The sequence below is a fragment of the Dendropsophus ebraccatus genome, chromosome 15 (assembly GCF_027789765.1).
Source record: "Dendropsophus ebraccatus isolate aDenEbr1 chromosome 15, aDenEbr1.pat, whole genome shotgun sequence".
In the NCBI taxonomy this organism is placed as follows: domain Eukaryota; kingdom Metazoa; phylum Chordata; class Amphibia; order Anura; family Hylidae; genus Dendropsophus; species Dendropsophus ebraccatus.
The window spans coordinates 47086994-47113410 of record NC_091468.1 but is presented as its reverse complement, the minus strand read 5'-3'; the positions used below and the strand labels follow the sequence as shown (position 1 = coordinate 47113410).

The window sequence follows — 26417 nt, the reverse complement described above, 5'->3', positions numbered from 1 at the left end:
AGGATCCTATAGACATGTAGGACTATTCGGTTTGAAACAATTTACTTGGTAACCTGGTAATTTTATGGTATTTAAGGTCTTCATTCTGCAAACTCAGCCCCCTCACCCTATACATGGAAACAATATCATGTGTCTGATCACCTTTCCTGTTTCAGTATTAGTGTAATGTGGAACCATTTTGGTCATTGTCTACACTTCTGAATTATATAAGCTATATAGTCTACATTGTCTACACTTCTGCATTATATAAGCTATATAGTCTACATTGTCTACACTTCTGCATTATATAAGCTATATAGTCTACATTGTCTACACTTCTGAATTATATAAGCTATATAAGTTATAGAAGTGTGTTTTTCATAAAAGGATGAAGATATTTATTAGTCTAAATAGGATCCTGCGGTAGATTCCATTCATACAGAAGCCTTGGAGACGATGAGAGGAAACAATCATGAGACCAAAATGACAGGCTTATAGACTATAATAGAGAATAAGAGTCTTATAACCTTTAATTTATTTTTAAAGGGAACATATCAGCAGTTTGACCCCATTTAACTGCTAACATAGCTTCTAGGTGGCCAAAAATAAGATTTTACATTGCCTTTACGCTGGTCATACAGTATTAGTATAACTTAAAGTTAATAGTATAACATAGACAATAAAATTGTAATGACACTCCCCAACCGGATTATTCCCTTCTGCTTTATTGGTGTCTCTAGTGGGTAGGTTGGTGTGTGATTCTGGAGATTTCTACAAAGGTAATTGGGGGGAGGGAAGGTATTGGAGAGGATTGATGAATGTCTTGTATTCATAGTATTCATTCTGTATGTGGCAATGTTGACTGCTAGTAGACTTTTTTGATATACCTTGATATTACCTTCATAGTATTTGAAAGTCATCAGTGGCGTTAAAGTGGTTATCCAGTGCTACAAAAACATGGCCGCTTTCTTCAAGAGACAATACGACTCTTGTCTCCAGTTCAGGTGTGGTTCGCTTCAATGGAACCAAGTTACAAAACCTGCACCCAAACTGGAGACCGCCTGTCTCTGGAAGAAAGCGGCCATGTTTTCGTAGCTCTGGATAACCCCCTTTTAAGTTTTTTATGCTTGAATTATCAATGTTATAAACATTATACTATTCATAGCTAGTAGACATGTAGGCGAAACGTAATGCTAACAGACCTTTACTCCAATATGTGGCTGTTATGTAGTCAATGTACATACAAAATTTTTTTTAACACATTGTTTTTTTTTGTTTTTTTTTCCAGAAACCCCAAAGCAGATAATCAAAAAATTTACAAAAAGATCAATAACGATGCCTCCCTCAGGATACAAAACCTGTCTGTCCTGGTGAAACAAATCAAGTCTTACTATCAGGTACATTTTCTTCTTCCTTACAATACTTTGTTCTATTGGCAGCCGTGCTTGTCATTGTCCTCCTTGTGTCACACAAGTGATTGTCTCATCCTGACAATTGCTTTTCAGATTAAAGCCAGAACGGGTCCAGCTTTGAACCCCTGGCGATCGGGATGGACCAGGTCCACCAAAGCAAGAACTTATCAGCTCTCTGTCTACTGACTATGCTGTTCATCTGCCCTAATAGGGTACCTGGAAAGGTGGTGTTGTGATTAGATAGACCCTTTAATTTCCCATGTAAGACCACGTTGTTGTTTATTTTGATTGAAGAAAAATTCTGCAAGACACTATAAATAACATCCAGTCGGCATCTCGGAAAGCCTTAAGGGAAAAATTTCATTTGAAATTTAAATGTTTGTTTGCCTGGAGTCTGAATAAACAAATGCCACCTTGAGGAGAAAATTACTGACTGTACTGTACGCCTGATCTTCCAGCAAAATACGTGGTCATTTGTAGAAGACAGATCAAAGAGAGTTTGCAGGATCAGATTTTACAGTTTTTGTTTTCTCTTGTCTCTATGGAAACACATAGCTTTGCATAGGAGCTGTAGGCAACAATTTTTATTATGGGCGCATTAAAGCGATACTCCAGGGGAAAAAATGTTTCTATGAAGTGGTGATAGAAAGATAAGTTTTTTACATTTCTTACCAGTTTGTAGTTAAATCCCTATGCTAATGAGGCAGTTTGGTGCACTGGGTGCGGGCCAGCTAGGGGGGGGTGGATCAGTGCAGTGAGGGTTTTAGTTCCACCCCCAATGCACCAGTCTCTTTAGCATAGGGAGTTAACTACAAACTGCATGAAAAGGCATCAAAATGAAGGGAAGAAACTTGCCTTTATCTTTAGCGCCCTGTGCGCTAAGGGGACATAATAGCAGATTAGATATTTTTTTAACTTCCCTTTACATTTCTGTCACCAGTTCATTAAAAAATGTTTTTCTTTTTTTTTCCACTTTAAATTGGTTGTAATTGAGTACATATATACGGTGTATATATATAATTAGTATACCTTTGAACAAAAGGCAAAAATAAACTTTATTTGACCCCCACCAAAAAAAAAAAAATAATAATAATAATTTTGTGGCTAACAGAGTGACCACATGTTCTTTGCAAACAAAGCAATGTGTTTTCAGTATTGTTACATGGCAAAAGCATGTCGATATAATAAGTGTTGGAAAGTGAGGGAATCTGGACACCGGTCTGCTACAGGGTATAGTAAAATATATTACATTACATCCCTATCCAATCTCTCCGCTCTATAGTCTACAGCTCAGGAACGGATATTACTGGTAATTTAATATATTTTTCCTTTCAAGTCTAAATCTGTTTTGCTTCTGAGGCCTTTGTTTTGGGTTGGGTTTGTTCCACCAGTTTTAGGCTTGTATAAATTGGATATAAATTACTGTAAAAGCAGTAGTGACCAGAGGGATAAAGCAGTATTACACAGAGCCCAATAGAGCAATGCTGTACCCCCTCTATTACGTCTATAGGCTTTGAACAAACAACACCTTTAAAGTAAGTCATCAAACTATATGTCATTTACCAGAATAAAATAAAAACACGCTCATGTTTCTGGCAAAAAATGATAAATGTTTTAAAAAAATGATATATTTCTTCGAATAGTTCATATGTATGATCAGGGCTGGACTGGTCATCTGGCATTTCTGGCAAATGCCAGATAGGCTGGTACCCTCAGAGGACCAGTCCCGTATTCCTCCTGACCCAGTGACTCCATCCCTCTGCTGTAAGGGTAAGGAGTCAATGGGCCAGGAGGAAGACGGAATTGGCCTTTGGAAGCCCTGTGTTGGACTGTCCAGTGCTTCAGGGCCATCCCAGGGATCCAGGACACCTGTCCCGGATTTATGGGTGGGCGCCCCACAGCAAGTGGGCCTGTGTGCTATGAAATACCAGAGCTGAATTTCTGTCTGGCCCTGTATGATTTATAGATATTGATGCAGGATGTTGTCCTCTATTCTATATATACATAGCCTTATATACAGGGTTATATGGCAAGTAGGTGTCTATGGTATACTCATCATTTCTGCTGCTCAATTTTGAATTTTCAGTTTTATATTTGGATCCATATGTCCTTTGCAGAACTGTTCAAGATTAAAATAATTAAAAAAAAAATTACAAAAAAAAACTGTTTAAGAAGCATAAACCATCAGAGTTATAAAAAAAAAAATGAAAAGAACTCTTTAAAGCTACCTGGATTGTCAGATTGATGGCCACTAAAATGTGGTCAAATTTTTGTAATTTGAGGTTTTGTATGTTTTTGAAATTTAAATAAAAATTTATAATATTAAAAAAAAAATTTGGTCAAATTGATATTTAAAGAGTACCTGTCATTAGAAAAAACTTTTGATATGTTGCAGAGATACGTATGTCAAAAGTTTTGATCAGTCGGGGTGGTGCATTCACTTGTATGTATTTGAATATAATAATGACTTACAATTAGATCACTTATTTAGTAATCAATGCAGAAATCCATGTACTTCCAAAGATGTACTTTCATTATACTTACACTTGTTCGCAGCTGTAAGTAAAGCATTGCTTTGTAGTCCTGCTACAAATTCTTTACAAGGGAGACGACAGGGCACTACTACTCAAATCAAATCAAAAAGTAAGGTACAAATCAGGGGGTGCTTAACCCCAAAATGACATAAAAGAAGCAACAAAATTCAAGAAGAAGAAAAAGTATGTCATATAAATAAGGGTGGCACATCCCAGATAATAAATGACTGTATCTCTCACAAATGAATACAATAATTCTTTATTGATGTATCAAAAACTACAAGTGCAAGACAAACATCTAAAAACATTTAAAAACAGAGAAAGGTTCTATTGGACTGGGCAAAATAACCTCAGTGCCAGGACACCCCGACTGGTACAAGTGTAATCCCCCTCCCATGAAAACAGATGATATACAAAGGAAAAACAATAAGTAAAATAACCAATAAGAAAAAATATGAGGAATATGACTGTGGCTGTAGCTCAATCTATATCTGAGATGGACACAAAGACCAAAATAACTCAAGGAAATAGAAAAAAATGCACATAATAAAGCATAAGAGCAGATATCACCATAGGAGGGAGCCCATGTCGGGGACTGGAAACCCCGACATGGGCTCCAGTGGTTTCCAGTCCCCGACATGGGCTCCCTCCTATGGTGATATCTGCTCTTATGCTTTATTATGTGCATTTTTTTCTATTTCCTTGAGTTATTTTGGTCTTTGTGTCCATCTCAGATATAAATTGAGCTACAGCCACAGTCATATTCCTCATATTTTTTCTTATTGGTTATTTTACTTATTGTTTTTCCTTTGTATATCATCTGTTTTCATGGGAGGGGGATTACACTTGTACCAGTCGGGGTGTCCTGGCACTGAGGTTATTTTGCCCAGTCCAATAGAACCTTTCTCTGTTTTTAAATGTTTTTAGATGTTTGTCTTGCACTTGTAGTTTTTGATACATCAATAAAGAATTATTGTATTCATTTGTGAGAGATACAGTCATTTATTATCTGGGATGTGCCACCCTTATTTATATGACATACTTTTTCTTCTTCTTGGATTTAGCTGCTACAAATTCTTAGCACCTCAGTGATCAGCTGAGTGACGGGGTAGAAACTGAAACCTCCCTGTTACTTACAGTACATATACATCCATAGCCGTCAACATTAGCATGGACCTATTTATTGTTGAGAATAGTGGCATAACTACAGGCCACACAATGGTTTTCACTTTTTTTTTTTTTTTGCGGCATGGATCACGACCCCAACACGACCCATAATACAGGTGTGTGTGTATAGAGCCAAAGACATGAATGGGTCCTTATTCTGTCTTTGTTTGCGGGTCTTCAAATGCGAATAGAACAAAAAGACGTGTGAAATGGGGCCTTGCTGGGCACAACTCTGTACTTTTACTAGCTGCCTTAGGCCCCATCCACACGTCCGTGTCAGTTTTTACTGTCAGGAAATCCTGATCAGGAGACCTCAAATGTCATCAGGAAAGTGTCAGGATTTCCTGACAGTAATCCGTTTTTACCATAAGGAAACCATCAGGAAAAACCTTCAGGATTCCCTGATCAGAAGAAAAAATAGGACATGATGGGAGATGTATTTCTGCAAACTGGATGGTCACAGCTTGCTGAAGTACAACTCCCATCATGCCCGGCTGACAGGTCATGATGGGAGTTGTACTTCTGCAGCCTGTGGTCATCCTGGTTGCAGAAGAATAACCCCCATCATGCCCTGCTGACAGGTCATAATGGGAGTTGACCTGTCAGCAGGGCATGATGGGGGTTATACTTCTGCAGCCTGTGGTCATCCTGGTTACAGAAGTACAACTCCCATCATGACCTGTCAGCAGGTCCAGGGTGCGAGTGGGCGGCCCAGCAGGGAGACGTGCTGAGGTTGCAGGTGCCAGCGGCCTGTTGACCAATCCGGAATCCCGGGCACTTTCCTGATGCACTTCTATGGGGGCATCCGGGCCGGAATTCCGGACAAAAATAGGACATAGGAAAAATCCGGAATGGTGTCCGTGACTAATGAAAGTCTATGCGTCCGGAAATTCGTCTGGATTTCCTGATAGGAAATCCGGGTGGTTATTCCGGAATTGTGAAGGGGGCCTTAGGCCCCCTTCACACGTCCGTGTCAGTTTTTACTGTCAGGAAATCCTGATCAGGAGGCCTCAAATGTCATCAGGAAAGTATCAGGATTTCCTGACAGTAATCCGTTTTTACTTTCAGGAAACCATCAGAAAACCATCAGGAAAAATCTTCAGGATTTCCTGATGAGAAGAAAAAATAGGACATGATGGCAGATGTATTTCTGAAAACTGGATGGTCACAGGCTGCAGAAGTACAACTCCCATCATGACCTGTAGGACATGGTGGGAGTTTTAGTTCTGGTGTGGGGGGGGGGTGGATCTCAACTGTCCGAGCCTGATTTGGAGATTGGCGGCACTGCTCCAATCTGGGGGCGGGGCTGGCAGGATTCTAATGCGGTGAGGTCTGGGGTGGGGTGGGGGGGGAGTAATGTCGGCAGCCCTATAGAAAGGTCGCCCGTGGGTAGGTGGGCGATCGGGTCAGGTCCGGGTGCCACTCAGAGTGCAGTGGTCCGGAGGCAGGGCTGGCAGGAGTCTGATTCGGTGAGGTCCGGGGGGGTTGTTGGGGGTTTGGAAGCGATGTCGGCAGCCCTGTAGTGAGGTCGTCCGGGGGTGGGCGATCGGGGCAGGTCCGGGTGCCGCTCAGAGTGCAGAGGTCCAGGGGGGGGGGGGCGGCAGTCGGAGGTGTGTAAGCTGGCTGCGGGCGGCATGGTGGTGAGTTGCGGGGGGTCTGAGAGCGGGCAGCGTGCAGGGCACAGTGCAGTGCAGAGCGGTGGGGTGTGGGCTTGGGGGTTCTTGCGGCGGGCTGCGCTAAGGTCCCGGTGCCTCAGCGGGGGTGGCTTTCAACCAATCCGGAATCACAGGCACTTTCCTGAAAGTGCCCGTGATTCCGGCGCTCCCATAGACTTCTACATGTCCTATTTTTTCCGGATCTATTTTCCGGAACGGACACCCTTCCGGAAAAATCCGGAAGGGTGTCCGTGACTAATGCAACTCTATTGGTCCAGAAATCCGTCCGGATTTCCTGATAGGAAATCCGGGTGGTTTTTCCGGACGTGTGAAGGGGGCCTTACATGGCACTACAGTACATCCTATTGAAGTGAATGGAATGAACTGCAATACCAGGTACAGCTGCTACCACATGTAAGACACTGTGCTCTTTAGGCAATAAAAAGGCCACAGCACTGGTGTGGGGTCTGCAGTAGTTTAATCAGCTGATTACAGGCCTCCCAGGAGTCATATCCCATGTATTAGATTATTATTATTGGCCTAGTCCAGGATAGGCCATAAATGTCAAAGTCCTAGAAAGCCCCTTTAATAGCGCTGCCTCAACATGGCAAACAAGCTTTATGCTGAACGTAGCCTGGCAACCAGCTGAACAAAACTGGTCTGCCTTTATAACCCCCACTCCTGACTGTACATTTTTACTAAAGCTTCATCTTCAAGGAAAACGTAGTACTGCACAGCAACCATTCAAATCAATGGATGTCCATGTAGTATATGCAGGAGCGTAACTAGAAGGGACTGGGCCCCATAGCAAATTTTTGATTGGACTCCCCTTCCCCCCCCCCATTCCACTGTAGGTAATATCCCTGTTTGTTAGACCCCAGTATATAGCATATGTTAGGCATCTCCTCTAGTATCCCCCCCAGTAGACAGTGCCCCCCATGGTAGACATCTCCCCTAGTGTCCCCCATATTAGACATCTCCCCTAGTGTCCCCTATGGTAGACATCTCCCCTAGTGTCCCCCATGGTAGACATCCCCCCTAGTGTCCCCCATGGTAGACATCTCCCCTAGTATCCCACATGGTAGACTTCTCCCCTAGTGTCCCCTATGGTAGACATCTCCCCTAGTGTCCCCCATGGTAGGCATTTCCCCTAGTGTCCCCTATGGTAGACATCTCCCCTAGTATCCCCCATGGTAGACATCTCCCCTAGTCTCCCCCATGGTAGACATCTCCCCTAGTGTCCCCCATGGTAGGCATTTCCCCTAGTGTCCCCTATGGTAGACATCTCCCCTAGTGTCCCCCATGGTAGACATCTCCCCTAGCGTTCCCCATGGTAGACATCTCCCCTAGCGTTCCCCATGGTTGGCATCTCCCCCAGTGTTTCCCATGGTAGAGATCTCTCCTGGTATCCACCCCATAGTTGGTGTCCCCTAAAATAGGCATCTCCCCTAGTATCCTACACCCCCCCCCAGTACATATTGTTCCCCATGGTAGGCATCTCCCTTAGTAGTATGATGACAGCTCAGAAGGCCCAGTGTATTGCAGGGATGGGCCCCCTGATGCGATGGGCCCCACAGCAGCTGCTATGGCTGCCATAGTGGTAGTTCTGCCCCTGATTATATGGATGGTCCAACTCCCAAACGGTTAAAGTTTCTATTTGCAATGGCTTTCCTAATGGAAGGGACCATCTCCCTCTAAGACATTGATGGTTATTAGGACTTGCTAAACAGAACATAGTAACATGTGTAGGTCACAAACTACATACACAACCCATAGTAGACCACGTATACGGTATGCGTGAAAGGCATGAAGACCACTCATCAAATACTATTACTAAATCATATGTTGTAGGGTTTGTGTTTATCCGGCGTCCTGTCAGATTCGGGTAAATGTAAGAGTGCACTTTACAAGCATCAGTAATCATAAAACCAAGTCCTGTAGTTTATGCATCAGCCATCAGCTGTAATTGACATGACTCATGTAGCTTACCGCACATATACCGGGAAAATAAGCAGAGGGGATATGATTACATTGTGGAGTAGAGATCAGCGCCCATTACTGATTACAGAGCTTGTCATCTTCTTCCTGTATACAGCCGTGCCTCTTCTGTTGTCATACTTTAGATTGATTAGGTTTGTGGGTTTTTTTAATGGACGTTTAAATGGAAACAATGCATATGGGTTTTATTACTATTGTCAAACACACAGGGCACCAGACGTATAGACCGGCCAATACCTTACTACTGCTAGACTTGGATACAAGATGGTAGGGCCCTTTGCCTGGTTCCTGTGTTATTTAATGCCTAAATACAATATGGTGGACATTAGTGCAAGACAAGCTCTGTTGGTATGCAAGACATTGGTTTGCCCTTTGTGCCCTTTCACCATTATCAAAACAGGCCACATCCCTACTAGGCCATATCCTCTCTGCTAGGCAGGAAGTGGTGTATTCTTTCCAGTCTGACACAGTGCTCTCTGCTGCCACCTCTGTCTGTGTCGGGAACTATGCAGAGCAGGAAAGGAAGAGTTGATATTTTTATATAGAAGTAACTTACAAATCTGTATAACTTTCCGACACCAGTTAATTTGGAGTTGATTTTCGCTGCAGTACCCCTTTATCAGGAAAACATACTGATGAGCTATCCAAAGGATTTCTTATCTGTAGCTTATCTGTGGAATTTGGGCATGAAGTGATAATCTGCTGAATCAGGCCAATTTGGCAGATTTTCGCTCTGTGTAATAAGAGCCTAAGGGTCCATTTACACAGAAAGATTAGCTGGCAGATTATCTGCAAAAGATTTGAAGCCAAAGCCAGAAACAGACTATAAACAGAGATCAGATCACAAAAGAAAGCCTGAGATTTCTCCTCTTTTCAAATCCATTCCTGGCTTTGGCTTCAAATCTTTGGCAGATAATCTGTCAAAAAATTTTTTTGTGTAAATGGACCCAAAGAGCCGATCATCTTGTAATAGTGATACATGGCCGACAGCTGATGACGCTGTAGAGAAAATAAAAAAGTTTATACTTATATGTCCAGGCCCCCCGGTGTCCTGCAGCCTTTAACCCCTGCTCCCCTTAGCCGCCTCTGACACTTCTGGCATCTAGTCTAGTCTTGGCCAGAAATCGGCTGAGCATCTGTTACTGAAGAGGTCAGAAGTGTCAGAGGCAGCTGAGGGGAGCAGGAAGTGCAAGCCATGTAATAGGTGTGTTTTTTTTTTTTGGGGGGGGGTACGTGTGAACAGGAGAAAACATGCTGAGGTAGAAATACTCTTTAAGATGATGGTGTATTACCTATAGTTAGGGTAGTAGTTCAGAAGGAAGGAGGCCCGAGTTTGGGGCACAGCCTAGAGACTTTGGTCTTTTCAATCCGCCACTAGGAAGCAATCTTTTCAGCCCCTATTGATACATCACTACTTAGCACTAAGGATGGTATTTTAGTTTTAACCAGAAGAAAATACAAAATTAACAACTTATGTATTTTAATAATTTTTCTATATTTAAGTACATAGGGGTCAGCTACAATAGAAGAAAAGTATACAGGAGCAAACACCGCCAAGTCTAGGAAATTTAATTTAGACAGTCCCTACACATCTACTAACCGAACACCACAATTTCACCGATACCCTTCCCATCTTGTATTGATGCTCGTGCGTAGGCAAACTGCTTTTAGTAATGATTTTCTACATTGTATGATGTTTTAGGAAACAACACAATAGACCAATGTCTGGTTAGATTAGCAGATTGACATGGGTTGCACTGGGCTCCCCTGAGGCTTGTGCTCCATGACTCCCATCCCCCAGTAGGTCATGACATATATGCTTTTCAATTGAGAAAATTAATTATTTTTCTCTCAGATCTACAGTATAAAAAAAAAATCCCCTTTCTTCTTGCCCTTACCAGTACATTAGTATTGTGGGTCTGTCCTTGGTGGAAAGAACAGACGTTCTCTATATAGTGAGTTGACATCCATAGATTGTATTAGGTTTGTAGCGCTTGCATTACCTTTGTACCTTTCAGGTAGTTGTATAAAAGTCTCCACTGACAAAACGTCTGTAAGAGAAGACGACGGGACAATAGATTCCCCTCCTGTACATTATACTGTGATTACTTCAGAATGATCAGATGTGTTATTTGAACCTTATTGACTCGGATGCCCCCATTCTCAGCAGGGCGCTCTTCAATAATTGATCCGAATCAGCAATTTTCCAGCCGTACGACATCCTCTGCTTTTGTCTTCTCTCTGGATGAGCCTCACACAAGAGTCTGTATTGATGACTAAGCCTCCATTAGTCAGTCTCACGGAACAGAACGGAGCCTGTTTTATTTTCTTGTAGCATCACATCCTTTATGCACAGGAATACACTTATTCATCTATGACTGTATGGGTTAGCTGGTATCTTGTTGGATCACACTGCTAAACTTACAGCTGCACAAGGGCCAGGAGAATAGTGAGGAAGTGACAATTGTTTGCACTAAATGCTTAACTCTTTATTGCCCTATATCCCTAGATATAGAGGTTAGGGCATATTTTGTCTAGTTAAGCCCCTGGCAGTCAATGTTAAAGTATAAGTCCGGCGAAAATTTTTATTAAAGTATTGTATTTCTGCCCAAAAGTTATGCAAATCCCCAATATACACTTATTACGGGAAATGCTTATAAAGTGCTTTTTCCCTGCACTTACTACTGCATCAAGGCTTCACTTCCTGGATAAAATGGTGATGTCACTTCCTGGATAAAATGGTGATGTCACTTCCTGGATAAAATGGGGATATCACGACCTGACTCTCAGAGCTGTGCGGGCTGTGGCTGCTGGAGAGGATGATGGTAGGGGGACACTGAGAGACACAGGGCACTGGAGGGACACTGACTATCCCTCTGCCATCATCCTTTCCAGCAGCCACAGCCCGCACAGCTCTGGGAGTCGGGTCGTGACATCACCATGTTATCCAGGAAGTGACATCAACATGTTATCCAGGAAGTGACATCAAGCACTTTATAAGCATTTCCCGCAATAAGTTTATATAACTTTTAGGGGGAAATACAATACTTTAATAAAAATATTCGCCAGACTTCTCCTTTAGGCTGGGTTCACACACAGTATATTTCAGGCAGTATTTGGTCCTCATGTCAGGTCCTCATGGCAACCAAAACCAGTAGTGGATTGAAAACACAGAAAGGCTATGTTCACACAATGTTGAAATTGAGTGGATGGCCACCATATAACGGTAAATAACCGCCATTATTTCAATACAACGGCCGTTGTTTTAAAATAACAGCAAATATTTGCCATTATATGGTGGCCATCCACTTAATTACAACATTGTGTGAACAGAGCCTTTCTGTGTTTTCAATCCTCTCCTGGTTTTGGTTGCCATGAGGACCAAATACTGCCTGAAATATACTGTGTGTGAACCCAGCCTTAAGATGGATATGCTGCTTAAATCTTTAACACTCATCTCTTATGAACATAGATGGTTGTTTAGTGATCTGTTGGTGACCTCCAATATTAGGTAAAGAGGACCACCTAATCTATATGTGGCTTATATTACCACTCAGGTGGTCTGATTTTCAGAAGTGGGGTTGGTGTTCCTCCTAATCTATTTATTTATTGTCAAGGAGGCTTTACCACTGTTAATCGTGGCCTTATAAGACATGCTAAAAGCACTCCTAATACTTTTCATGTTATACAGACATATGAGAAGTTTTGTTTGAGTGCTCAGACCACAACTGATCACAAGAACAAGCTGGGAGTTTTTACTCCGCATTGCAAATCTATGAGGCCATGTAGGTCTTATAGATGTAGAGCACAAGGCAGCAAACATCTCCCCTGCTCATTCTGCCGATCGATCGGGGCCTGAACACTCAGCCTCCAACTAATAAAAAGTTTTGACATGTGCCTAGTCAGGTTTCAGGGCTCCTTTTAAGGGGCAGAACATTAACTTGAAGGGATGCTACCCTCAATAGGTTGCATCAGAGAGTATTATTCTTCTTGAGGGTGGTATTACATGGGACGAGTTTTTGGCTGTTAACGATAAACAATCTCAAACGACCGCTATGACAAATGATTTTAAATCGTTCACCCTTATATACAGGACGATGATCGTTATTTATGGTCGTTCTTGCACTTGTCCTTCCCTGACCAGCGAGCGACCGAACGACCTGTTATTACACAGAACGATGTTCAAACGATTTGTGAGCAATCAATTAACGATTACTCGTCGGTGGTTTGATTATTGCCTGCTATTACACAAAACGATTAACGATTTTTCAAACGATAATCGTCCCGTGTGATACGGACCTTAGGATTAGTATTTGTAGTAGTTCCCATTTATCAAAGTATCTTCAGACTTCATGCAAACCTTGGACACAAATGTGCACATTGAGTTTATGGAGTCTGTATCCAGCTGTATCCTGGATATGACGGGGGTTGGGCAAATTGAATGTCATACAGGAAGAGAAGCAGTCAAAAACATATGTTGGATGAACAAGATCTATAAATCCATTCTCAGATGTTAGGTTCATTTGAGCTCACACTATTCTTTGTCTCCATGGATAATTCATAAACAAACCTATCTATATTACTGGAAATTGCTGAACAGTTTGGAAAGCTTTTATTCTATAGTAACTTTTAAAACAAGAGTTTGCTTTAAAGACTTACTATTACACTATAGTAGATTGTAAGTAAAATTTTTAACACATTAGAGGGGATATGCAGAAATAACTTATATACACACACACACATATATATATATATATATATTTATATATACAGTATTTGGATGGGGTGCGATACTCACCTACCCCGATCCCCCCGCAGCCACAGTCCTGATGGCCCAAAATTCCCACCTGTTACTGTTTCTTCCTGCTTCCGCTGATATGTTGTCCCAATAAGTTCTTCCTGCTCAGTCAGTGACTGACTGTAATGGGTCATTGCTGCAGTCAGTGATTGGCTCAGTGGGGCTGCTCCTGTGGGGAGGATCTATCACTGGAAGGAAGAAGCAGTGACAAGCAGAGGACCAGAAGCCAACCATATATATAGTTTTTTTTTTTTAAACCTCAGAGAAACCCTTTAAACACACTGTTCAGCTGCTTTTCTTATCCATAGAAGGAATGTTAGTCTGTTGAATTTAAAAGCTTTTTTACTGCTTTTTACTCCAATGCATTCCAGGACTTGGCCAGGAAAGATGTTGCATCTGTTAACCAATGCCATGTATTTTCAAGAACTTTTTGAATTAGTAGTCACGTTTGGCACTTACTAGTACTAGTTTGTATCATTTAAAGACAAAATCCAATGAAACTGAAAAAAGGCAAACAGGCGCGAGAAAATAATAAACAAGTAAACTTACCTGTCCTTGTGCCTCCACTGCACCGCTCCTGGTCCCGTTGATGGCCGCCAACTGTCATCCCCAGCTGGAATCTGGGTTTTTCATGCACCCGTCCCATCTAGCTGCAATGTCAGAGCCGGCTGAGCGGGCAATGACCCAGCCAGGTACATGACATTGCAGCTAGAAGAGCTAAAGAACATTGGCGGCTGTTACGGGATCCAGGAGTGATGCTATGGGACATGGGCATAGGCAAGGTTACTTGGTTTATTATTCTCCCGCACCTTGTCTGTCCGCCATTTTACAATTTTATAGGACTAATCTTTAGCATAAAGGTTATCAGGTGAAAATCACTTTGACTAAGGGCCCTATTTCACCAGACGATTATCGTTCAGATTATCGTTAAATCGTTCGAATCTAAGCGAAAATCGTTCGGTTGAAATGCAGTTAACGATTAACGACCGAACGAGAAATCGTTTTATCGTTGCTCGTTCACAAATCATTCGCATTGAATAAGACATCGTTTGGTCGTTCGCAATAGATACGAACGCAATAGCAAATAAATAGCGAATAAAAAACGATCGCAATTATGATCATAAGTAACGATTATCGTTCCATGGAAATGAGTGAATGTTTTCAGGTCTTTCTCAATAGCGGTCGTTTGAGATCGTTAATCGTTAACGATTATGCAAACGATTATCGTCCGGTGGAATAGGGCCCTAAGTGTTGTATGAGTTTATGGCTGTGTTCACACATGCAGTAACACAATAAAAAGCATTGTGAATGCATCATGCATTATTTAATTGCAAAAATTGATCATTTCATTGCATTACCGCATCACTTTATTGCAGTAATTAGTCAGTTCATTGCCGTCCAGCCATCCTTCATTGCGTTAACTCAATGAAATGCCAGCATGTGTGCACATACCCTCAAGGTCCCATTACATGGGTTAAAGGGGTTGTCCAGTGAAAATCATTTTTCTTTTAAATCAACTGTTTTCAGAAAGTTATATAATTTGTAATTTACTTCTATTTTAAAATCTCAAGTCTGCCAATACTTATCAGCTGCTGTATGTCCTGCAAGAAATGTTGATTTCTTTCCACAGTGCTGACATCTGTGTCCGCGACAGTAACTGTCCAGAGCAGTAGCAAATTCCCATAGAAAACCTTTCCTGCTCTGGACAGTTCCTGTCTCAGCCAGAGGTGTCAGCAGAGAGCACCGTGTCAGACTGAAAAGAAAACATTATTTCCTGCAGGACGTTCAGCAGCTGATAAGTATGAGAAGACTTGAGATTTTTAAATAGAAGTAAATTACAAATCTATATTACTTTCTGACACCAGTTGATTTGAATGAAAAAGATTTTCGCTGGACAACCCATATTAATTATCAGGCTGATGTCTAAGTGTGTACTAGGGCCACTGATTAAACTAGCAAATGCTTGTCCGCTTAGTTCTCAATTCTGACATGTCAAAGAATAATCGACTGTTCTCCACACATCTCCCGTCTAATAAGAAATGTGTGGTTGATGGTTGATTTAAAGCAAATTGCTGCATAAACAATTGCCACACAATCATACATACAGAGAAATGAGATTACTGTGAATGTTTTGATTTTTTTTATATAAAAGGGAATATGTTATTAGTAAATTACTTTTTTTTTTTTAATCAAGTTTTTAAGAATTTTATGGTTTTTTCTTTCTTTCTAATTTTCCATTATATCAGCTGTATTTTAAAATAATCCTTTCTGTCAATTGTAGCAAGGTTTGACATGTCATCAGATAAAGGGGTACTCCAGAGGGAAAAAGAAAAGTTTTTTTTAATCAACTGGCTTTAGAAAGATACACAACCTATTAAATAACTTCTATAAAAAAAAAAAAAAATCTCAAGCCTTCCAGTACTTATCAGCTGCTGTACGTCCAACAGGAAGTGTGTATTCTTTTCGGTCTGACACAGTGCTCTCTGCTGCCACCTCTGTCCATGTCAGGAACTGTCCAGAGCAGCAGCAAATTCTCATAAAAACCTCTACTCCTCTGGACAGTTCCTGACACAGACAGAGGTGGCAGCAGAGAGCACTGTGTCAGATTGGAGAAAATACACCACTTCCTTCAGGGCATACAACAGCTGATAAGTACTGGAAGGTTTGAGATTTGCAATAGAATTAATTTACAAACATTTATAACTTATAAACATTGAAAACTTTTTTTACCCCAAAGTAATGATTGCATTAGGTCTCACTCCTCAGACCTATTATGAGAACTCTAAGTGCGTTATGGATAGGGGGATAACAAACTAAGATTGGAATACCCCTTTAAGTGTTTTAAGTCATATCACCCATTCAGGATTGCTACATTTTTCTGTATATAAAAGATTCTGCAAGAATCACATCACAACCATATAGCGGCCTGTATGTTATATCTATTGTTATTGCCTTCTTAGGGCCCTATCACACGGGACGATTATCGTGTGAAAAATCGTTATATTGTTTGAATTTAAACGATAATCATTCTGTGTAATTGCAGGCAACTATCGAAAAATCGTTGGTATGTTGTTGATTTTGATTTGAACCTAGAATTATCGCTGACCGTTCGCTAATCGTTTGCTGTAATTCCATATTTGTTCGCTCAAGTTCCGCATTTGTTCACTAACCGTTCAGTGTAATTGCACATTGTCCATTGTTTTGCTGGGATCAAAAGGAATAAACGATCATTGTAATCGAACGCAATAACAATCGTGGTAACGATCGTATCTAACGATTGTCGCTTGTGATCGCTTATCGTTCATCGTTATTCGTTAATTGTTAAAAATCGCTTCGTGTAATAGGACCCTTATCCTAGAGACTGATATTACTGAGTTTACTCTCCTTAGACATCTATTCTGCCATCCTACTATCATGCAAACCATGGGGATTTGACTTGTATTATGGAATTGTGACGACCCAGTTCACATTTTTATTAACATTTTTGAGGCGGCTATTTCACATGATGTAAAACAATGGCTCGCTTTGTTGGTAAAAGAGTGTGAATCATTGATTTTCTCAGCAAAAGTGTGACCATAGCCTATGAATCAGGTCCGCTGCAAACAACTATGGAGGAGATGTATGACACTGTCTTTGTTACCCATCTCAGCCAATCACGGCACGGCTTTAACACATGGATCTGCATGTGTTCTCAAGATTTTGATATGTCCAGTCCATGTCCTCTATTACTGCTTCCAGGCCTGCTTGCATCTGCCTACACTATTTGACAACCACTGCATAAAGAGGTCATTGGTGGACATATTGGGCTCTTGCTGTGCTGGGGAACACCCCCTGGGCACTTGATCCTCATTTGAATAAAGTAATAAAAAATATACCTGAAATAGTGATGACTAGTTCTATCCTAGTTTCCTGAGGATAGATCTGCTTTAAATCTCTATTTATTTTGGCCTTAGGAGTCCAATAGGTGGAGCTAATCAGTAATTGACAGCAATCTCTGTGTGTTTGCTCATACTGGGAAGAGCAGTAACGGATTGAAACCAGCCACTGGACGCCTAAGCATAAAAAGGCAGAGATTTCAATCAATATGTTGTATTAAATTGTATCCTGCAAACAGTATTTTCATGGTAACAGTTCTCTTTAACCCTTTGAGGACCAGGCCCAAAATGACCCAGTGGACCGCGCAAATTTTGATCTTAGTGTTTCCGTTTTTCCCTCCTCCCCTTCTAAGAGCTCCAGCACTTTCAGTTTTCTATCTACAGGCCATGTAAGTGCATGTTTTTTACAGGAGTAGGTGTACTTTGTAATGGCGTCTTTCATTTTACCATAACATGTATGATGGAATTCCAAAATTATTATTTATGAAGATATAAATAGGTGAAATCGTAAAAAAGAATACAATATGGTAACGTTTGGGGGGTTCCTGTGTCTACGTAATGCACTATATGGTAAAAGCAACATGATACCATTATTCTATAGGTCAGTCCGAACACAACCATATGCAGGTTACACAGATTCTCTAATGTTATATATATATTTTTTAATGAAATCCTTTTTTTTGGCAATTAGTTATTAATAAAATGGACCTATTGTGACGCTTATAACGGTTTTATTTTTTTCACCTAAGGGGCTGTATGGGGTGTAATTTTTTCCGCCATGATCTCTAGTTTTTATTAATACCATATTTGTGAAGATCGGACGTTTTGATCACTTTTTATTAATTTTTTTTAAATATATAATGTAACATCAGATTGGTAATTCGCACAATTTTCTCCCTCTTTTCGTGTACGCCGTTCGCCATGACGCTTGTTATATTTTAATAGATCGGACAATTACGCACGCTACGGTATATTATATGTTTATTTTTATATTTTTTATTTTTATAATGGGAAAGGGATTTAAGCTTTTATTGGGGGAGGGGCTTTGGGGTAGTGTATTAGTGATTTTAACTTTTTTTTTACACATTTGAAGTCCCTTTGGGGGAATGGTACATACAATAGTGTGATTATTCACACTGATCACTGCTATGCCATAGGCATAGCATTGATTAGTGTGATAGGCGATCTGCTCATTGAGCCTGCCTGTGCAGGCTCAGTAAGTAGATCGCCGATCGAACCGCACAGAGGAGGGTAAGAGATCTCCAGCGATCCGATACAGCGATCGGGACCCCTGCAGTCACACTGCGGAGGTCCCGATCGGTAAGTGACAGGGGTCTCCCCCTGTCACTTACACTTAAACGCCGCGCCGCGATCTCTGCGTTTAAGGAGTTAATGACATGCTGCAGCGTGATCGCTGCAGCCTGTCATTAACTGTGAGGTGCCGGCTGCTCACTGCAGCCGGCCCCCACCTCCTATGAAGTGTGCTCCGCTTCGAAGCACACTTCATAGCAGGAGAAACACCCAGGGCGTACAGTTTCGTCCAGGGTCGTCTAGTGACAGACTTCCATGGCGTAACTGTATGTCCAGGGTTGTCTAGGGGGTTAAAGTGTCACTGTCAATACAATTTTCTTTTGCAGAAATCAATAGTACAGGCGATTTTAAGAAACCTTGTAATTGGGTTTATTAGGCAAATACGCCATTATCTGCATTCAAAAAGCTTTTCCCCAGGCCCCCCCCCCCTCTCTCTTACTGCTCATTATCAGGAAATCTCGACTCTTTTACATCTGTCGGGTCCTGTCTGTTCTATGAAGAGGGGAGAGGAGGGAGATTAGTCGGCAGCAGAGAACAAAGGATTACACAGCGGGACCTGTGTGAAAGCCGGTATTCAGAGGTCAGAGAGGTCAGTGCTGACTGTCAGAGGAGATAGCCAGTGATGTAGCTGTAAATTAACTCTTTGTTGTCCTGTTTTGGTGCCTCATCTCCCTCCCCCCCTCCCCTCTCCATAGAGAACCATGAAGACAGGGGGGAGAGCTTAAAACTGCTTTTTCACGATAAAAATGCATTTTTCGACTAATAAACCCAATTACAAAGTTTTTTAAAATCACCTGTACTATTGATTTCTGCAAATCAGTGACACTTTAAGTCCCTATGTCATGAACCACTTTTTTAGGCCAGGCACTCTGCATAAGTTCTGAAATTTTGCCCACAATGTTCCTTGTTTAGGGATGTTACTCACATGTTTGGCATCTAGAGGCTTCAGGCCTAGGCTTACAAATCTCCCAATAATGCAAACCTCGCTCACTTCTCCTCAGAGCCACATGTGTGAGAGTGGATGATTCATGACAGGATAAACAGCGTGAGATCACAATGTCAAGTCATGCTTATCTGGGCTTTAAAAAGTGAAGACACTGTGTCCTTCTGCTAAGTGACAAATAGACACGTCTTGGGGAAAAATGTGCACTACTACCTTCGTTTGCCTTATACTTTCTAATGTCCCTCTTTTATAGGGATGGTCCATAATTTTGAGCCAAATTCCTCTAACACTTTTTGCTATTAATAATTCTCTATTTTGGATTAATAAATATACAATTTTTAAAAAATATGCATATTATCAAAATAGGGCCAGAATTATTTTGTGCTACTTTCTTACTATACCTTAGGTGCGTCGTGTTTATACATTACAAGTGTATATAGAAAAAAACTTTTATATATCATTAGTGGTAAATGCTTTATCTACTTATCAGTGCACCCCCCCCCCCCAAAAAAAAAAAAATACAAAAGTCCCTTTAACTGCAAGCGCTCCTGACGAGCACCTACAGTTAAGGCCCCATTCCTTGGAACGATTATTGGCTGTATTCAGCCGATAATCGCCCCATGGAATAGGAGGCAACGATCAGCCGACATCGTTCATGTTGGCTGATCGTTGAAGTCATTTGTCTTTCAACATGTTGAAAGACAAACGACTTGTATAGCAGCAATCTGCTGCCACCACTCAGTGGAGTAGGAGCGGTGGCAGCAGATCGATGCTATATGCTATGGGCTGCTTGGACGATCAGCAATCACCCGGGCAGCCCCCCACAGCTCCCCCCCCGGCTCGCCCCGGACTCACCCACTCGTTGCTGCCGCAAGTAATAGTGGCAGCAGCGAGCGGGGAACAAGGAGCAAACAAGCGCTGACTGCGCTAGTTTATTCCTCAGAGTCGGGTTTTGTAATATGGCCTTTAAAGGTTACGACTAAACTTGACGGATTTGCGGTCAGTCGGGGGGGGGGGGGGGTGTCTAATCAAAAGTTTGCTATGGGGCCCAGCCATTTTTATATACACCCCTGACCCAAAGGCTGTAGCAACTTGTAGTAAGTTTTATATTGCCCGCCCTCCACAGCTAACATTGCTCAGTACTGCTCTGTAATGTCATCTATACTGCTGCTGCTTCTGAAGAAGTGCTATTACAACATAGGGGGGCAGGATCAGCTCTGCATGGGAGACATCATAGTAACTGAATTATAGAATCTTTCAGAGGGTAAAACTGGTGGAATATACCATATGCAAGATTTATAATGGCCGGTGATACTCCTCATGGGCACACACAACAGCTTATTCACATCAACGAGTAGGTACACTTTAAACCTAGGTATATGCTGGGAAAATGTGAAACTCTCTATCATATAAGCTATATAAAGGTAGAAAAAATTAGTTGGCATATAATCTTGGACGAAAAAAGGTGAAATGATGACAAAGAGGTACAGGTGATTTTTGACATTTTGATCTAAAGCACCACTATAATACCATGAAATAATATATAATAGTGAACAATGAAAAGTAAGTGTCGGAAAAAATCTAGTAATCTTTCCATACCTTAAGTGGTATTGCAGAAGAGTATTTAAGCATATTACCTCCATATATTTTATGTGGGTAATAAAATTATCTGCATTGGATTTCCATCTGGACTATTTATTTCACGCAGCAGGACTGGGAAATCACTTTTCTTTAGTTGACTATTAATACCTTACCGATACTTTACTATGATATCCATAACACATGTCTAACCTCCCCCTCTCTTCCACAGGAATCCTTACAACAGTTGGTTATGATGACTTTGCCGAATGTTTTGATTATTGGCAAAACTCCATTTTCTGGTGAGTATGAAATAGTCTTCCCATGAATGATACCAAAGGGCCACTTAATAATAGCTGAGCTGTAATATGAGTATACAAATAAGGAATAAACAGTGGATATAGATACAGACTAATATCCAGCCTGCATATTGGATAAGATTAGTTAACTAACAGATACATTCCTATTATTTTGTACATGGTGGTGTCCTCTTCACAGCCATTTACAATGCACAACAAATCATGTGACTGGGCCACATGAATGATCACTGTATTGTTCATGTGACCGATAACAATAAATTCATGCTTTGGGTACTGATCGGCTGATCTCTTCGGGGTCTAAACACCGAAGCTCCAACCAAACAAAATTTTTGACACATCCCTAGGACATGTCAAACGTTTTTTTCAAAAGGCAGTGCCCATTTAAAGGGGTTCTCCAGCAAAAATCTTTTTTTCTTTCAAATTAACTGGTTTCAGAAAGTTATTGTATATAGATTTGTAATTTACCTTTTATTTAAAAATCTCAAGTCTGCCAGTACTTATCAGCTGCTGTATGTCCTGCAGAATTTTTTTTTTTTTTTTTCAGTCTGACATCTCTGTTTAAGGGTGGGTTCACACGCGGATAAATTCTGCCGAATTCTGCCACTAGAACGCACTCACGGTCGCGCCGGCTGATTCCGTGTCAATTCTTTTGGCGGAATGCAGAATCCGCCCGTGCATAGAATGGTGTCTATGGCATGGGCGGAGAGGTGCAACGGAATTCGGTAGAATTTATCCGCGAAAATTCCTTAGTCTTAACAGGAGACTCTCCAGATCAGCAGCAAATTTTCATAGAAAACCCTTATATTATTGTAGTGTCTATATTTGTAGTAATAAGGGGGGATTTGTTTGGTATATGCATTTTGCTAAATGAATCTGGATAAAGCATCTAACAATACTTTGCCAAACTGGCAGCATTAGGAGAAGGATACTTTAGTGTGAAAACTTATTTTATTGAATAAGTAGATGGCTGCCAGATTGAGGTCATGTTTCTGAAAGCCAATGATGGCGGATCTGCCAAGATTATTTAAGCGCTTAATCCAATTGATGTGACAAAACAAGAAAGAGCGAGACACATTATTCCCTCAATCTCTTCCTTCTTATTATTGCAGCAGATTACCATAGCTGTCAGGTGTTTATAGAGAAATCTAACAATCCTATGATTTAAATAGGTCAATTTGATGTAGAGTTAGTGGGAGACTGGAATAGGGAAAGCTATATGCTATTGCTTACGCTAACCCCCATCCACATAGATGGAATGCTTATGTACTGTAAACCTCCATGGACATATGCAAAATCTTCAGTTGAAGTTGAAATCCCATTTATCACCACTTGAGCTTGTCTGACCATAGACATTTATGGCATATCCACAAGACATGTCGGAAATATCTGAAAGATGGGGGTCCTACCTCTTGGACACGCTCATGGTATAGGGGTATTCCCATCTCAGCTTGTTATCCTCTATCCATGGGAGGTCCATGAGGTCCAACTTTTGGAAGCCTAAGAACTAGGGATGCAATCGTCTCCGCAAAGGAGCACTCCTTTCATTCTCTATGGGGCCACCGTTGGACCCCCAGTGGTCAGCTTGGTATCCCCTAATCCAACACACCTAACCCTCTGCTCCATTGACATCAGTTGATAGTTTTAGCCAACTTTATGTTAAAGGGCTTATCCAGCGAAAATCTTTTTCTTTCAAATCACCTGGTTTCAAAAAGTTTAACAGATTTGTAATTGACTTCAATTTAAAAAATCTCAAGTCTTCCCATAAATGTTGTTTTCTTTTCAGTATGACACAGTGCTCTCTGCTGCCATCTCTGTCCGAGACAGGAACTGTCCAGAACAGTAGCAAATCCCCATAGAAAATCTCTCCTGCTCTGGACAGTTCCTGTCTTAGCCAGAGGTGGCAGCAGAGAGCACTGTGTCAGACTGAAAAGAAAACACCACTTCCTGCAGGACATACAGCAGCTGGTAAGTATGGGAAGACTTGAGATTTTTAAATAGAAGTACATTACAAATCTATATAAATTTCTGAAACCAGTTGATTTGAAAGAAAAAGATTTTTGCTGGATAACCCCTTTAAAGTGTATGGGTATCTTTAGGAGAATAAATTTACCCTCAGCCCTGTTTGTCAATCCAGTGCAACCAGTAGCCTTTTTAGTATAAGAGATGTAGTGGAAAGAACCATTCTCCACTTGGTCTACTCTTATGCGCAACTTCAATTACTTTGGTTTGCTAAATGGAGATGAGACAACCCCTGTCCTTTCAGAATAGACCCACACATTGCGGCAGCCCATTTTTTGAATAGCCCTTTAAAACTGTTAACATGTGTTACTTGTTTCGGCAGAGAAAGGTACTGAAGAGATGAAAAAAATGCTTCTTCTTTTACTGGGGTGCGCTGTTCAGGTAAATTTTCTATCATACTACACTATACACTACTATACTACACAGTAGTCACCGGTAGACTATATAAACTTTTCTATAGTAATATTTTCTAATAATATTTATATTACTTATATCTATCATTTGTGTTGCAGTGTGAAAGGAAAGAGGAATTTATTGATAAAATCCAAGATTTGGATTTTGACACTAAAGCGGCAGTGGCGGCTCATATCCAGGAGGTAAGCTCTCGTACTGTCACGCCTCTTATGTTGTTTTCATGCGCTTCTGCACAGACTTTTATTGTGAAGTTTGGGCTTGGGGCGTCACTGATCATTAGCTGGCAGGGCGTGAAGATCACATGAATGATGTACGGAGATAACCAGCTGTATCCTGCCATTCTGAGGAGAAGTCTTCATACAAATGGTCCTGTTTAGTTCAGCTCTTCGAGCACGAGGCTTTTCAGTAGTTACAGGACAGCTGCTATGAATGAGCCCAGAACATCCTGAAGTTATGACTTTCTTGGCTTATTATCGCTATTGCTTTGCCAATAGTGTGATCACAATCTGTAATAAAGTGGAAATTTACTGTAGAACTAATTGAGTACACTGGGCTATTGTACCTTTTTATAGCACTTTTTTGTTTACGAAAATGGGGGGTGGGGGGGGCGTGACATTATTTCTTTAGTTTATAAAACTCCCATCTTGGAATTAGGGACCACCCTTCTAAATTATGCTGAACGTTTTTGAGAAACTAAGTTGGTGGTCGATCTGAAGCATAAACCCCATCAGGAAAGACGTAACGTGTAAGGGTCCTCTTAGACAAAACGATTTTTCGTTTTCTCCGATTAACAATAAACCATTTCCTACAAGCACTTTTGCAAATGACCTGAAATTGTTCACTATAATACACAGAACAATAGTTATCAGTTACGAACACAATTACATTCATTTATATGCGCTAGTATACGAACGATCGTAATAACGAATGAACAATGTGTACATACACCAAAAGATTAGTGAATGATTAACAATGATTTTATGGTCAGCTCAAAAGATGCGATCAACGACATACAAACAAATTTTCATTAGTTGTTTGATCATTGCCTGCATACACATGGAAAGATTATTGTGTCAATTGGAATAATATAACGATTTTTTGCACGATAATCTCTCCGCATAATAGATCAACATGTATCATAAGAAATCATAAACAGCACTCACCATTGCATCCTAAACAGACAATCCAGCTTTATTGCAGTGGAGAAGCGGAGTAGGAAACGGGTGACCCAGTTTTGCGGCTACTGCCACTTTGAGAGGGTTTGTCAAATCGTCTCTAACTGTGGAATTACGATCACCCGTTTCCTTCTCCCCCGCTACCTCCAATGACTGCAATAAAGCCGGATTGTCTGTTTAAGACGCAATAGTGAGTGCTGTTCATGATTTCTATTATATGTGTTGGTATATTTTGTGGGCTTCGTAACTGAGCCCCACTAGCGTTTGGCCCTGATAGAACGAACGGTGTCCACAAGTGGAGAGCCGGGCAGTGTCATCTTCTTTTTCTCTTTGCAATTGACTTTCCGTGTAATAGGGTTCTAACTAAACAAACTTCTGACATGTCATAGCGATATGTCGGAAGTTTGTATCATTGGGGGTCTAGGTGCGGAGACTCCTGCTGATCACAAAGCAGTAATCCCTTTTTATTCTGCTACAGACTCGGATTTGCTTGGAAAGTAGTGCAAGCTGCGCAATAGTTTGTAGACAGTCTATAGCCATTCTATAAATCCATACATCACACTGCTATCTGAGCAGAACAGAGTGGTGCCAAGGAGTAACAAGCGCTCATAGTTACTGTGCAGGAGCAGCACTGACAAAGAGGGAGCCATCAGCTCCCTCCCTGTCAGTCATTCTTGCGGATGCAGCGGTCACAAGAGGCTGCGCTGTCCTGTCTCTGGTTTCAGCACTCGAGTGACATCACTGGAGCGCCGATGGCAGGACAAGGGGAGAGCGGCCTCTTGTGACCGCTGCAGTGCGGCCACAAGAGAGGAAGAGAAGAGGAGACTCCTGGACCCAGGTGAGTATAAGTGTTTGTTTTTTTATGTTATATGCTACATGGGAGGGGGGAGCACAGGGGGGGCTATATAACTGGGGGAGCACACAGCAGGGGTGCTATATACTACTGGGGGAGCACAGGGGGACTATATACTACTGGGAGAGCGCACACAGGGGCTATATACTACTGGGGAGCACAAAGCAGGAGTCTATATACTACTGGGGGAGCGCACAGGGGGGCTATATACTACTGAGTAGCACAAAGCGGGGGGCTATGTACTACTGGGGAGCACAAAGCGGGGTCATATATACTACTGGGGGAGTGCACAGGGGGGCTATATACTACTGGGGGAACACACAGGGGGCTATACACTACTGGGGGAGCGCACAGGGGGGCTATATACTACTGGAGAGCACAAAGCG

The 26417-nt window shown here is 41.4% G+C and overlaps 1 protein-coding gene across 10 annotated transcripts in view; it reads left to right on the top strand.

Annotated features, from left to right (window-relative positions):
* CCDC88A (coiled-coil domain containing 88A) overlaps window positions 1-26417 on the top strand; it is a 149372-nt gene that overhangs the window by 52262 nt on the left and 70693 nt on the right. For all 10 annotated transcript variants that reach the window (XM_069955194.1, XM_069955193.1, XM_069955192.1 and 7 more), the window contains 4 exons: window positions 1268-1376; window positions 21483-21552; window positions 23912-23970; window positions 24102-24185. In XM_069955194.1, coding sequence (XP_069811295.1) covers window positions 1268-1376; window positions 21483-21552; window positions 23912-23970; window positions 24102-24185 — 322 coding nt within the window. The remainder of the gene's footprint in view (window positions 1-1267; window positions 1377-21482; window positions 21553-23911; window positions 23971-24101; window positions 24186-26417) is intronic.